We start from the raw sequence: 14,063 nt of genomic DNA, 5'->3' as shown, positions 1-14,063 counted from the left end.
GCCAGGAGCATTGCGTACCTGAGATGATACAATAACTACACCTGTGCTGTGGTGGATTATGTGTTTATGAGAACCTCACGCTGGCTTTGTATCAGACTCCGAATCCCCTGCATACAAACCTTCCACCTCTTCTGTTGGATGCCAGTCTTCCTTGATAACAGAGCAGGAGGTTGGGGTGCAGGAGGGGGTGCAGGGTCTGGGAGGGAATTTGGGTGCAGGAGGGGGTTCTGACCTGGGGCAGGGGTGTGGAAGGGGGTGCAAGGTGCAGGCTCTGGCCGGGTGGCGCTTACCACAGATGGCTGGCTCCCAGCCGGCAGCGCAGCAGGGCTCAGCAGGCTGCCTGCCTGCCCTGGCCCCACACCACTCCCGGAAGCAGCTGCCACGTCTCTGCGCACCCCTGGCGGCGGCGGGGGGAGGGGGAGGTCGTCGGAGGCAGGGGGAAGGGAGCGGCTTCACATGCTGCCCCCGCCCCCAGCACTGTCCTCACAGCTCCCATTGGCCAGGAACCAGCCAATGGGAGCTGCAGGGGTGGTGCTAGCATGTGCAGGCAGCCCATAGAGACCTGCTGCTCCCTCCCCGCAAGGGGCGCGCAGAGATGTGCCAGCAGCGTGGGGTCAGGACAGGCAGGCAGCCAGCTTGCTGAACCCTGCTGCACTGCTAGCCCGGAGCTGCCTGTGGCAGAGCCTGCACCTCACCCCCCTCAAAAAAAATGGCTGCCCGCAAGGGGGCATCCAAAGAGCCTCATGTGGCTCCACAGCTGCAGGTTGCCGACCCCTGCCCTAGCCTCTCCCATACAGTCAGGCACATCTGCCCATCCCCATGTGTCTCTGTCCCACCACCACTGAGACATACCCCTCCCCCCAAGCTTTGCACCCCCTCCCCTCCTGCCCATGTGTCCTTGCACCCCTTCAGCCAGTCCCCTCCCCGCATCTCCATGTGTCCCTGCGCCTCCCTTCCTCCTGTGGCCCTGCGCCTCCACTCCCATTCAGCCCCTTCCCCAGTCTGTCCTCCCCACACTAGCTCTGATGAGCACCTGTCTGTGACCCCCCCCAGCAACCCCACACTGTCTGTCATCCCATATCTCCTGTCTCCTGACCTGCCCTGACAGGAGCAGTGAAGAAGACTTTGCAGGCTTTTTCTCTTCCCTATCATAGCTAGGGCTTGCCAAGAGCAGCTGCTGTGTTCTAGCGCCACAGCACCCTCTAGTGAGCAGAAGGCGGAACTGCATCAACTTTTCAGCAGAAGCTGTTTTCTGCACACACACACAAATGTGCACGGCACATGAAATATGCACACGCGCAATGGCGCAGAATTCCTTCAGGAGTAATATATTGTGAGTAAGAAATATTTCATAAGCCAAATGTTTTTAGCACTAATGCTATTTACTGGGTCACGGCAGGCCATCCAAGTTTACAAATGGGTCCTGAGCCCAATATGGATGAGAACCACTAGACTACTTTTTACCTCTCACCTCAATTCAAAATGGGGAAATTTTTTACCTGTGGAAAGAGGGGTCGCTCATCTCTTTTCTTCTTCAAGCACTCTGCCATTAGCCTCTTCATGGCTTTTGGACAGTTACTTCGCACTTTACTGAGATCTGGAGACAGGTATCCTCGTCCCACCATAAAAATGATCTTTTTAAAGAAAAAGGGAAAGGGAAAATTCATAAAACAAAACCATGTAACAAATCAGAAAGAATTACGTATATTTAACTGTCAATATTCCAGCAGTAGTTCTCTACACATATGCAGAAGTATCTGGTATAGTACATTCCACGCTATTTGAGACTAATGACTTTGCTGATATACTTCGTAAATCATTTCAGTAGAAAAGGAGTTATGCTCTTCTTTCCTTTCCCCTTTTAAAAAGGAACTAAGGGGGAATCATAAATGCTAGTAGACAATACTATTTGCAGGAATGTATATAAGGAACAATTCTTGAACACCAAAAGAGGTTATAATAAAAAGACTAAATGGCTCTGTTGCAGGACTAAAGGATAAATATTCTGTGCCATTTAATTATTTTGCGTGATTTTATCCAGAAGTCAGTGGCAAATTCACACCTTAGGACAATTAAAGAAACATATGACACTGTACTTTTCCATCATAAATTCTCCTAATTCTCTTCTGACTACTTTTTCGTTACATATTGGGAAAGGAGAGATTACCTCTCTTCTACAGAACCAGAATGCTATAGGTCTGCTTTGTTTGGAAACAGATCTTGCATTTTCAATACCAATATACTGAACAGGGAAGGCCTGTATTTCAGAAAGGACTAAAACTGAAGCACACAACTCTAACTCAACAAATATCTAGTGAGAAGGCAAAGTAAACTGTGGTGCTTATTCTTTTAGAAATATGAAGCAGACACTATTCTGTCAAGTCAAGGTAAAATATTCTGTCAAGTCAAGGTCAAATATAAATATATAAGGAGCTTGAACATTGCGTTGATACTAAAAAAACCTCTTCAAACTAGTCAAAGATCTATTCATGCTGTAATAGACAACCACTACCTTCGCTGAATAACTATGCAGCTGGATCCAGCAGGCGTGTTGTGACTTTACATTTAAAGAAATGTAATTATTTTATGTCTTGTATGGGAGGCAAAACAGTTACACGTCAAGTTACATATGGAGGCTGCTTAAGTTAACATATTCTACTGCTCCTTATTTAAACTTTGGACCCAAAGAGCTTCTGCCCTCCCTTTAGGAGATAGCCTGAAGCTCCCCCACAACATCTTTAGAAACTCGCAAGCACGAACTATGTATCCTATGTAAAGACTTGTCTAGTCTACCCCTCGCTTCTGCTCCGAAGAGGCAGACTTTTTGCCATCCAGGAGACAGCATTCTTTCGACTACAGTAAATATTTAACACTGAAATTATTGATAATTTGTTTTTGTTTGCTGATTTCAATATTACGGGTTTAATTAACATTAAGGACTTTTTTTTTTTTAAACTTTACGAGTAGGGGAACAACACAAGAACAGTAGTCCTAATCTAAGGCCTGCATAATGTATAAACAGGCATTCTAGGGTTCAATTACATCACAGAGCCAATAAGCAGGAGTGACACAGATTTTGCCCACTGTCAAACTTGGACTTAACTTTTCATGTCATAGCTAAACTGTTTGTTTTCTTCGTGGCCTAGATCTGTCAAAACATACAGTGCCCTGTTTACTTCCTTTTCAGTCAATGGACCGAGGAAGATAAACTCAAGGCATTTCACTGCATTTTACACATCAGCTGCACCTGTGGTTTAAAATTTGTTTCATCTATCACCAAGTAGACAAAACGGATTCATGAGTCAGAGCTGTCAAAAAATTAAAATGAAACAGGGCCAAGTACAACTTGAACGTGGTTACAGGCCACTGGCTGGGAATGTGGGCATTTCCCCCTCCTTTAAAAGATGTAAAATGCAGAAACAAGAAAACAAATGAGTCACTCAAGATCTGATGAACTGTGAAGCATTCTGACATATATGGAAGCAGCCTGTCACAGGGCACCTCTGTCACTACCTGGTGAACCTCACTACCTGGCCAGTTAAGCTGGTTTCTCAGTCACAAACACACACCGGGCTGTTTATCTTTCACCAAAGTGTGTATTCATTCCCCTCTTACATAACAAGAGCATGCAACACCGGCTTATAGCAAGGGTAGGCTTCCCTGCAGCCCTCACTCCCCAGCCCAGGCTCACCCTCTGAGCCCCTCCCAGGCTGCCTCTTACTGACTGTTTCCTCCCCTTATATTCTCCCCATTTACCTTGTTAACCCAGTGATTGTCACCCAGATGCTCACAGTCCCCCATCAGAAAGTGTGTAATTGCCCTCAGCTGGGCCTTCAGCCTTCTCCAGGCTGCAGCAATGTCAGTGATCAGGGTGCTGCTGATAGCACCCTGTCACACAGCCATATAAAATTAAGTTCTGTGGATGAACATTGCTATGGCTGCATTTCTCAAGTATTGACACTAGAAAAACAGGGATGGAGACACAAACAATGTAACAAATGGCATCACCCAGACCTTAGACAGTTTTCACTAAAGGCCATGACACACACACATACATCCAATTTCTACATTAAACTGGAAAATTATGAAGCAAGTAAGGCCTCTGAACATTGTTACATGGAGGCACACTATGTTCCCTCAACACTGTGCGACTTACTGATTAGTTGTCTTCCTATCTTATTAGTTGTCTTATCTTCTTCCAGCATATGCACACTTTAGAAAGCCATGTGTTTCACTAAGCAGACCCTGGGAGCGGCTTGAAATCCTGAATTTCAATTAACTAATGTATGTGCTTTTCAATGTATGAGATGAATATAGGACACAATCTGTTGGCCTCCTCAGTTCTTTTCCTGGACTATTTTTCAAAGCTATGTTAATTTGAAGTAATCAGGAAGGAGGAAGGTGGATAAACGTGAATATACGGAAGATCACCTGCTTTTTGCAGATCATTAAAACTAAATTAGATTACCACAAATAACAAGTTCTCTCTTTAAGCAGATTCCTGCCACATAGTTTTCAGAATCTGAAAACGCACACTTGCAGTAAGAAAAACAGAAAAGGATTAAAAGAGACCAAAGTGGATCTACACTGAGCAGAAGGGACAGCTGACAAACATTAGCTCGTTCATTTCACTAGCCTAAATTATTCTACATTGCAGCTAACATCTACAACAGACAAGTGAGAAAGTACAATCAAAACCTCCCCAAACCCATACTCTCTTTACCTGGTCCCTGTTATTGATGTTCGAGTATGGTAACTGCCCAGTCATCAGCTCATAAAGAACAATCCCAAATGCATATACATCTGATTGAAAGCTATAAGGGTTTTTATCTTGCATCCTGATTACTTCTGGTGCCTGTAAAAGGAAAGAGAATTATTCTGCATTTTACCATGTCAGGCTGCCATCTCACACACCAAATATGAAACTTTTGCATTAAAAAAGAACAAACAAGCAGTGAAACAACACCAAGTGAGGTGCCATGCAAACGCAGTCTTTCAGTTTTAGGCTCCGACTGCTCAACAGGAAAACGCACAGGCTTCCATTCATGTGCTCTCTCTCTCTCTCCTCAGTGCTGATTACCCAATTTCTCTCAGTTAGTTACTGTCCCAGAGGTATTTGTTAAAATCTTGTAACTTTGGAAACATGTAATTGGATTTGTTCAGGTCCACTGCTGGAAACAGATGTTCCAGAACCAGGGTCGTCCCTAAGGGGCTGCGGGGCTCGGGACAAATCAGCCTCAATGGCCCCCCCTGAACATTTTTTATACAGGTGAAATCTGGTGTGGGGAGGAGACACAAGTGCTGGGGGGTGAGAGAAGATGGAGAGTCACAGGGTGGCACCTGTGCTAGGGGCTCCCAGAAAAGGGAGGGGTCCAGGGAATAAGGGCAGTGGATGGAGTCAGCCTGGCACTGTCGTGTTCTGGCAGCCCTAGGATGCTGGCGGCCAGTGCGGCAGTGGGCAAGCAAGAAAAAGAAATACAACGCACGCTTCCCACCAGTGAGTGCAGGCCCAACCCCTGCTACCGGCACCAGGCCCCCCTGGTTCCCTAAACCTGTAACCCCAACCTCTGAGCTGGCCTGGAGCCCCAGGCACCCTTACCTCCCCCCGCCCCCCCCCGGGCCAGACTGGCGCCTTCCCCTGCCCTGCACGACACCCACACTGAAGCATGGGGCCCGGAGCGGTTGCCCTGATTCGCCATACCCAAGGGATGGCTCTGTCCAGAACTGCTGGGCCTACAGCATTAATGTGGTGGATCTGAACATGAATTTCTAAATCCATTGGCTATCAAACTGGGTGAGTTCATTACTGTACTATGAGAAGCAAACTGACATTTTACAGACTGAGAAGCAATTTTGAAACTGGAATTACAACAGTGCTAAAACAACCCGGACCACAATCAAAGTTTTAAGGTGTGTGGGGGGAGGGTGGGGGTGAAGCTGAGCTAAACAGAAGTCCTTAAATAAGTTTCTTCTGAAGAGGTAATCAATCTGGATAATCTTTATGACAGTTTCTTCACAACAGCTACACTTGAATATATCAAACTTAAAAGCAAATTATTTTTAAACAAACATGAGAACATTTCAGATTTTGCTGATTTTTTAAAAATGTATTTAAAGAAGAGTTACAAGTATTAATTTAGTTGATCTTGACCATGTCTTCTTAAGTCAGATTCAATATGTCTGCACGCTTGAGGGGTGGTGTTCAGAGACCTTTGGTCAAAATGGAAAGCTTTTGAAAGAACAGGAGCTGACACTTCAAAGGCCATCTACAGCCAAATAATTTGAAAGGAATACACCATTCCCCTTTACTTACCATCCATAGAATGGACCCAGACAATTGTTCAAACTGATGGGACCCACTCCATCGTGATTTCACTGTGGCTAGACCAAAATCACCTATTTTTACAGTAAGGTCTTCATGAAGAAATATATCTATGGAGGAGATGTAAAGGAAAAGAAGCACTGACCCTACAGTTTCCTATCAAGCACGAACACATTAAATGACCCTCTACCTGCAGTGTTAAGTGTACCAGTTTGTAGCATCCATACACAGTATAATTTTCAAGTTATCAGTTCTTTCATAGGCCTAGATTCCAAACAGCCAGCACGTGTGAAGTCCTATCCTCTAAAGCAGGGGTTCCCAAACTTCGTTCGCGGCTTGTTCAGGGTAAGCCACTGGCGGGCCGCGAGACTCTTTGTTTACCTGAGCGTCCGCAGGTACGCCTGCTCGCAGCTCCCAGTGGCCATGGTTTGCCATTCCCGGCCAATGGGAGTTGTGGGAAGCAGTGGCCCAGCCCGCACTACTTCCCACAGCTCCCATTGGCTGGGAACGGCGAACTAGGGCTGCTGGGAGCTGCAACCGGGCGCACCTGTGGACGCTCAGGTAAACAAAGCGTCTCGCGGCCCGCCAGAGGCTTACCCTGAACAAGCCACAAACCAAGTTTGGGAACCCCTGCTCTAAAGATAGCTATAATGGTTAGATTAGTACTAAGCAGACTATTGACCAGATGATCACATTACAATGTCAAATTCTTAAAGGGCTGCTGGAAACTGCAGATATAATGGAAGTTTGTGAGTGAGTTGTCAGGATCCTTCCCATGTTCATAAGATGAATGGTTATCTCAAGTGAATGCTGATACTTCAAGAAAACTTGTTTTCCCTTTGTGAACACATTATAAGGTGCAATCAGTATATGTTATTTTGCTCTTGGTACTATTACCCCATTCCCACCCAAATGTCAACTCTCCTCTAACAATTCTGAAAAGAGTCACTTGTGAGCTGCTTTTTACTTTGGGAAGTTCATTTCTGGCAGAAGAAAGAGGCTTGGTGTCATGTTCCGAGGTCACATCTTTAGGAAAGGATACTATTACTCTTGAGGTCTCTGTGGATGATTGACTTGGCGTGCAAGTAACTGAAAAGAAACAAAGAATGTTTTGGGATGGGTGGGCTAAGGGATGTTTCATTCATCAATAGCTCAATGTACACTCTCTAGTCTAGTGAAGTAACAAACAGTTTACATATTAAATATGCATAGAGTCAAAGTAGTAAATCTTCAGTTACCCTTGATAGTCCTATCAAATCAGGAGCAGTTTTGCAGAAAGAATTAGATTTCCAGTGTCAAATCTGGCATTGCTGAAGAACAACATAACCAGCCGTGTTGCAGAAACCTTGTTTTTTATTTGTTTTTTGAATGTTTAACTCAACATTCGAAGCCAGCATCGGGGAATTTCAACCAAAGCTTTTGAAATGACTTTCTGTGTTGAATGGCTCCAGCTTTCAGCCTTCTTTATGGTGACCCCCAGACACCAAGTCTTGACTGAAAATACCACTGTATTCAGCATAGCATCTTATCTACTGGTCCTATTAACTTGAGTCACTTTGATATTTTTTTCAGTCAGAGGGTGAATCCTGACCTTACTAGTATTTTAATTTGTTGAAGTACAGAATATGAGTCCAATAAACACTTATTTACAAAAATAGTCCTATTGACTTCAGTGGGACTACCCATGTGAGTTAGGATTACTCACACAGTCCTTGCAGGATCAGGTCCTGAGCTCTTTAAGGTTGATATGAATAGCTGTATTATTAAAATACTGAATTATATTATTTAAATTAGAAACTCAAATATCTGTATCAGAACTGGAGGTTGACATGTTTAAGTTAACTGTAAAGAAATTGATCCTCAATGCTAATGAGGTAATCTGCCTTCTCTGGTATATTGCAAAGTTCTGTCTCATTGCGCATTTGGAGTGATTGTTTTATTCCTATTTTATTTTTTACTGTAAGGTGCTAGATGCCTTGGAATGGGGATCCTACAATGTGTAAAACTGTATAAATTACTAGAAGGCAAGTAGAGTTTGCAAAATCCCATATTTACAACTGTTGTACATAATTCAACCCAAGTTTTTCACTGAATGCATGAAATATGATTGTATTCTAAACTATAAACAGCACACATATGAATTCTCAAAGTAATCAACAGATTACAGCCCCAAAGTTATTGTTTTACTGCTATTTTAGGATTTTTAGGTAAAATCTCAGTGTTAATAAGCCTCAGGTTAAAGATCATGACGACTGCTGACTTGCTCCTTTGCTTTAAACCTGACACTATATCTCAGAGCTCACAATTAAACCTTGACATCCCATCTTTTTGATAAATATTCTTCCTTCAGTCCTGAAACTCTATGTTTTATATTAGAATTGATCATCCACTATAATAAATTGTTGGCAATAGCTAAAGGGTTTGCAGGATTTGGTTTTTAATCAAATACTCTGGATACAGATTTTCAGATTTCTGCTCATTTACTGTTTCACTCTTCTTAATACGAGAACTACAGGGGCTTTGATAAATAGACTGACTAAAGTTAGACATACTAAAGTTTATCTAACTACCTTTCATTGTTGTTGTTAAGTACCTTTATTTCCTGCTGAAATATTATTTCTTGGAACAATATTCCTTGTTGAGTAACATATCTCCATGCTTCTAACAATAGTATATTAGAAGGCCTATTTTACTCTTTTCCTCAGCAGCAATAACTCAGTACTGTCATAAACTGATGTGACACATCAGGATAGGTCTCTGGCCATGGTACATAGATATTAACTTCACTTTGCACTTAAAGTGCAGAGCAAAAGAAAAAGAAGAATTTAATATTATCTCAAAGTTTATTTGCAAACAAGTGATGCAATACTTACTCCATGCCTTGTGCGGTCTGCCGTGCAATATCAATGAGTTTGATCATCTCAAATTTGGTCTCAATGATATGCAAATGGTGATACAAACTGGAGCCCTCACACCACTGTGTAACAATAGCCAACTGTGGCTTTGTTGAATAACCCATGAAAAGTAGGATATTCACATGTCGTGTTTTCCTGTAGAAGAAAATTTTTACTGGAAATCAATTAAAGCACTAATAGAAATTTCACAATCCAGATGATGTGGCTGCCTTTAGACATACTAATATACAAATGCAGGTTTCATCAAGGAAATATCACAGCCTGGGTGTGTGCAGTATTCTAAACTTCTTTCACAATATGGAAGGATTTAAACACTTCTGATGACAGTTCAAGAATTGCTCACTGTTCAAATTTATCTTTAGAAAGGAAAAACTAGGAATAGGTCCAAAATATTTCTGAAAAATTCTAGTTATTTCGCCTTCTGAATATTATTATAATGGGAATAAGTGCAGTGTTCTGAATAGAATACACAAGAGTTATAACTCCTGAAGCAATGTAAATGCATATTGATTATCTAATGTCATCAAAAAGATAATTTACACATTCTTACCTGAGCACTCCTACTTCATTTTTGAAGGCCTGTAATTGCTGAGGCGTGGGTGCTGTAACATTCAACATTTTCACGGCCACATCACCTTAAAAATAGCCATTTAATAAACAAAATTAAGATGTATATAGTATACACAGATGACTCAATGAGGAAATGCAACATAGATCACAACGCACATACACATACTTTTGGAAATCTTTATTCAATAAGAGATGGAACTTCAGGCTCATGAGTAATTAGGATTAATCTTTAGTGTGATAATTACTTTACTCACTAAAATTAGCAAGAGATCTGTTTCTTAACTTGTTGAAGTTCCAGTATCACACATTTGATCTACTGCTTTGTTTAAATGAAAAATTAAATAAAAAACACCCAGACAACTTCCTCTATGAAGCTTGGTAACAGTACTTTGCCACAATGATTATATACCATGCCACTTTCCCTTGTAGACTGTTCCAAATGATCCAGATCCTATCCTTTGTCCGACTGTAATCTGCCCATCTGGTATCTCCCAATCATCACTTGAATCCCGTCGACCAAGGGTTTTCTTTGAAAAGAAATGCAACTGTAGTAATCTTCATTAAAACAGGTTTCTTCACAGCTAAAGGCTACTTGGGTATCTTTCTAAACCTGAAGCCTTAATAGGTCATTTATCATCATGCAAAATTTATTTTCATTTGATTTCCAGAGTAAATACTTAGTAATATTTTATTTATAATTTAATCTTTACTCTTAAGTGGTTTTGATTTTTTTCAAGATGAGCACATACTGTACCTCTTTGTACTCTGGCACAGAGGTGCACTAAATAATTTCCTATCATGGAGGCATTCATCACTGAGTCAGATTTTTGGAAGTTATTACAAGTAAAATTGAGATATTATTAATAAACCAAAAAAACTCATGACTAGGTTGGAATTTGAAAGACAAATAATGGTTAAATTGCTAATTTTAAAAACCCAGTAACTTTCAGGGGATTAGGCTAAATCTAGAATCAGGAAGCTAACATTTGTGAGATGTAAGAAAATTTTAGAAATTTTTCTCTCAGGGAGATCAGCACCATACTATGAAGCATATAGAATCTTTTGGATGCCATCTAGAAAATCTGTATATACTCAGTGATTTACAACTAATTCATACATCAGTCCAAGTAGCCTCATGTTGTCCTGTTATCTTATTTATTGGCTTAACGTATATGATAGCAAATATCAGTTTCTCCAGAATAATTCTAGATGGCTTTGATGAAGGAATAAGGATGCCTAATACAAAAGCAGTAAAACATAGTTGATCTGCTCCTTACCATTCTATTCCTGTCTTCTGAGGATGAAGATGACTTCCTCTCTCGTTGTGGTCCAGGGGACTTCTGTAAAGCTTTCACACTGGTAAGGGACCCAGGCAAAGAGGCAGGTGGGGTGGCAGACAAACCGGTGGTTGAACCTAAATTGGAGATTAGATAAATGGAAGAATTTTTATGTAAATTTTTTTATAAAGATAGTTTATATATTAATCTATTGTAAAAAATATTAAGTGCAGGAATTGTGTTTAAGATGCTGTATCTCCAAACTCAAATGTAAATGTTAAGAGTACGGAAACGTGCACTTAGGAATACTGTATTAATATCTGATTTGTATTGAAGTCTTACTCAGAAAGCAGGAAAGACCAAAATTTAATCTACAGCAAACATTCCTGTATGCCAAAGAGTCTTCAATGTCTTATTACTGATTTATTAAAAGGACAGTCTCTTTGAAAAACAAAAGCACCACTACACATTATTTTTGATATATCCAGATTCTTTGATAACAAAAATAAAAATGTAATACTTTAGTTAACAGAGCCAGCTTCCCAGACTTGCTGTTGCCAACTTTTTAGGGCCCTGACAATTGCAGGGATGCAACAAATTGGGATTAAAATGGATGGACTATAAAAGCTGGGGATGTTTTCCAGTTGAGTCCTCAAGTGCCATCTCAAAAACATTTGGCTGTTTCAAAGCTAGCTGCTAGCAGAGGGCACTTATTTCAAAGTAGCATACTAGAGTGCATTGGGGATTCAATAGAACAAGTACTTTAGTTAGCTACTTGAGTTTTATTCCATTAAATACAAAAAGAGCAGTCCATCTGCCTAGCATACAGTGTATGTAAACAAAGCTACACAGAGAAATGTCACTAATAACAGGACTGCATTTCAGAGCTTCAATGCTTGTTTATACAGAACACTTCAAACTAGATACTAATTTCTAAAATATCCTATAATTATTAGTAGCAAGGTTAAACTGACACTCCCAACGCAAGGGACATAAAACAGGGCCACTTATTAGTTAAGTTTGTGCTGCTCTGCTAATCATTACAGGTCACCATGCAAAACCTCCAGTATTTCACAGATGTTTTCTATTACAGTGGTGCTTGAGGAACTGGTACTAGCCACTTATTTTTCCTTCCTCTGATTCATGCAGCAGCTCCATTCTTGTTAGAAAGGAGACTTCTACTGATGCAGTATTAAAATTCCAGTTCATAACTGCTGAACTAGCTCAATGGTTCCTATTTTACAGGATATACCTGTCTGCTAGACTGAGACCTTGGCTGCTACTGCCCTTTCAATTAGGTTTGATCTCATTGCTCCAAAACCCAGCGTTGAAAAGAGGAGGCAGACAAAAGGGATACACAGACCATCATGAAAACTCATCATAAAGGTTGGGAAAGAGTAGCTAGAATATTACCACAAGGGTGTGAAGCACCAGTACTGATAAATATGCCAGGTGTCTTACCTAAGCAGACATGTACCAATAGTTGGAAACCACTGATTTTGCAAGGGTGTTTTTTTTTTTTTAAATTCTAATACTTTAATAGTTCCTCCTTTTTATACTAATATTGTAGTAGCTAGGCTTTGTGTGTAAATTTTCCCATTTTTCTGAATTACAAATATTTCAATGTAACTATCTGACATTTAAAGTACAGATGCAATTTTTCTACCTTACTATAGATTTTAGCTGTAATGTCAAAGTTCAAAGAGAATGGTTTCCTCCTTAGAGGTAGGTTCTTGTACTCAACTTTAAACACTAGATTCAGAGATAGCAACACAATACTCATCCTTCCATGAGAATATGATTACAGCACAAAGTTAGAACTGCTTTAGTTAATCTATTTGTAAGTAATCTAGAAGCCTTGTTTTTCCAGTAATTATAGTTTGACTACTTCAGCTTCTCTTGGACTGAAACTTGTACACCAAGCCATCAGCCTGCAATCTGAGGATATATTTTATGCACTATATTTAATTAATTCTGATTTGTTTAGTCATGTCTGTTAGACGAAAACCAAATTGCAAATGCCTCTCTTCTGAAAGATCATTGGAACAATGTTCCAAGAGTTTAGTCCATAAAGTGAATTGCTCTTAGTATTCTGAAACACAAATATTTGAAACAGCCAGGATAGTAGTATTTGAAAAACATATACAATATGCACTGGACTATCCATTACTATCTATCTATATACACATATACATAAATATTGTAGGCTATTGTTTAATACTTGGTATCTTTAGTATATGAAATCTCACTGAGTACTCTGGGATTTTGTACAATACAACAACAAATCTATTGACAGCCTCATGCCTGAGAGATCCTTAGGCCTGATAAGAAGTCAAAATGATGGTCTTGTTTAGTAATTTTAGTACACAAACAAGAATTGACTTTAATGGGACTATGCGGAGAACTGCAATAACTGCACTAGTGTCTGATCTGATCCAACTTATCTAGATCCCCAACTTGATGTCAGTGCTACTCTCTGAAAACATATGAATCACAGCAAGTTGACACTTACGTGATCTCCAAAAGCCTAAGACCTAACAAAATATCAAGGGAAATGTTTGCAATTTGCATTTTATTTCTTACAGTACTTTAAAAAAACAGAGAATGTTAAAATATAGAAAACTCTTAGAACGTTAAATTGACAGTCAAGAAAATTCAAAGTTAAGGATGTCACTGTGTCCTTGGCCTCATTCCACTGCAATCTGAGATCCCTGCAATAAACAAGTTATATTAGGGACAGTATGGAAACCTTAACTCTGAAATTCCTTGCTTTAGAACCTTTAAGTCAGATTTAACATACAGTAGTTGCATATGTATAGACGTTGAAGTGAGTATGTGTGAAAAGCACATTCAAAGCATTCCAGCCAGGCCAAGCAAAAAACTGATGTGTTTTGGTAAACTCACACACTTACATACACACGGTGTGAGGGTGAGGCACAAACAGCATCTGTGGTGTTACTTATTTTGTTTGGGGTGAAA

General features: G+C 40.6%; 1 protein-coding gene across 3 annotated transcripts in view; it reads right to left on the bottom strand.

Annotated features, from left to right (window-relative positions):
• The window catches only part of BRAF (B-Raf proto-oncogene, serine/threonine kinase), a 121,870-nt gene that overhangs the window by 17,938 nt on the left and 89,869 nt on the right, over positions 1 to 14,063 (bottom strand). For all 3 annotated transcript variants that reach the window (XM_048830666.2, XM_048830652.2, XM_048830642.2), the window contains 8 exons: positions 11,085 to 11,221; positions 10,217 to 10,334; positions 9,788 to 9,872; positions 9,196 to 9,372; positions 7,365 to 7,411; positions 6,314 to 6,432; positions 4,724 to 4,855; positions 1,500 to 1,634 (listed from right to left, as the gene is read on the bottom strand). In XM_048830666.2, the coding sequence (XP_048686623.2) occupies positions 1,500 to 1,634; positions 4,724 to 4,855; positions 6,314 to 6,432; positions 7,365 to 7,411; positions 9,196 to 9,372; positions 9,788 to 9,872; positions 10,217 to 10,334; positions 11,085 to 11,221 (950 nt within the window). The remainder of the gene's footprint in view (positions 1 to 1,499; positions 1,635 to 4,723; positions 4,856 to 6,313; positions 6,433 to 7,364; positions 7,412 to 9,195; positions 9,373 to 9,787; positions 9,873 to 10,216; positions 10,335 to 11,084; positions 11,222 to 14,063) is intronic.

This window comes from Caretta caretta, chromosome 1 (assembly GCF_965140235.1).
Source record: "Caretta caretta isolate rCarCar2 chromosome 1, rCarCar1.hap1, whole genome shotgun sequence".
Taxonomy (NCBI): domain Eukaryota; kingdom Metazoa; phylum Chordata; order Testudines; family Cheloniidae; genus Caretta; species Caretta caretta.
This window is presented reverse-complemented; position numbering and strand designations above follow the sequence as displayed.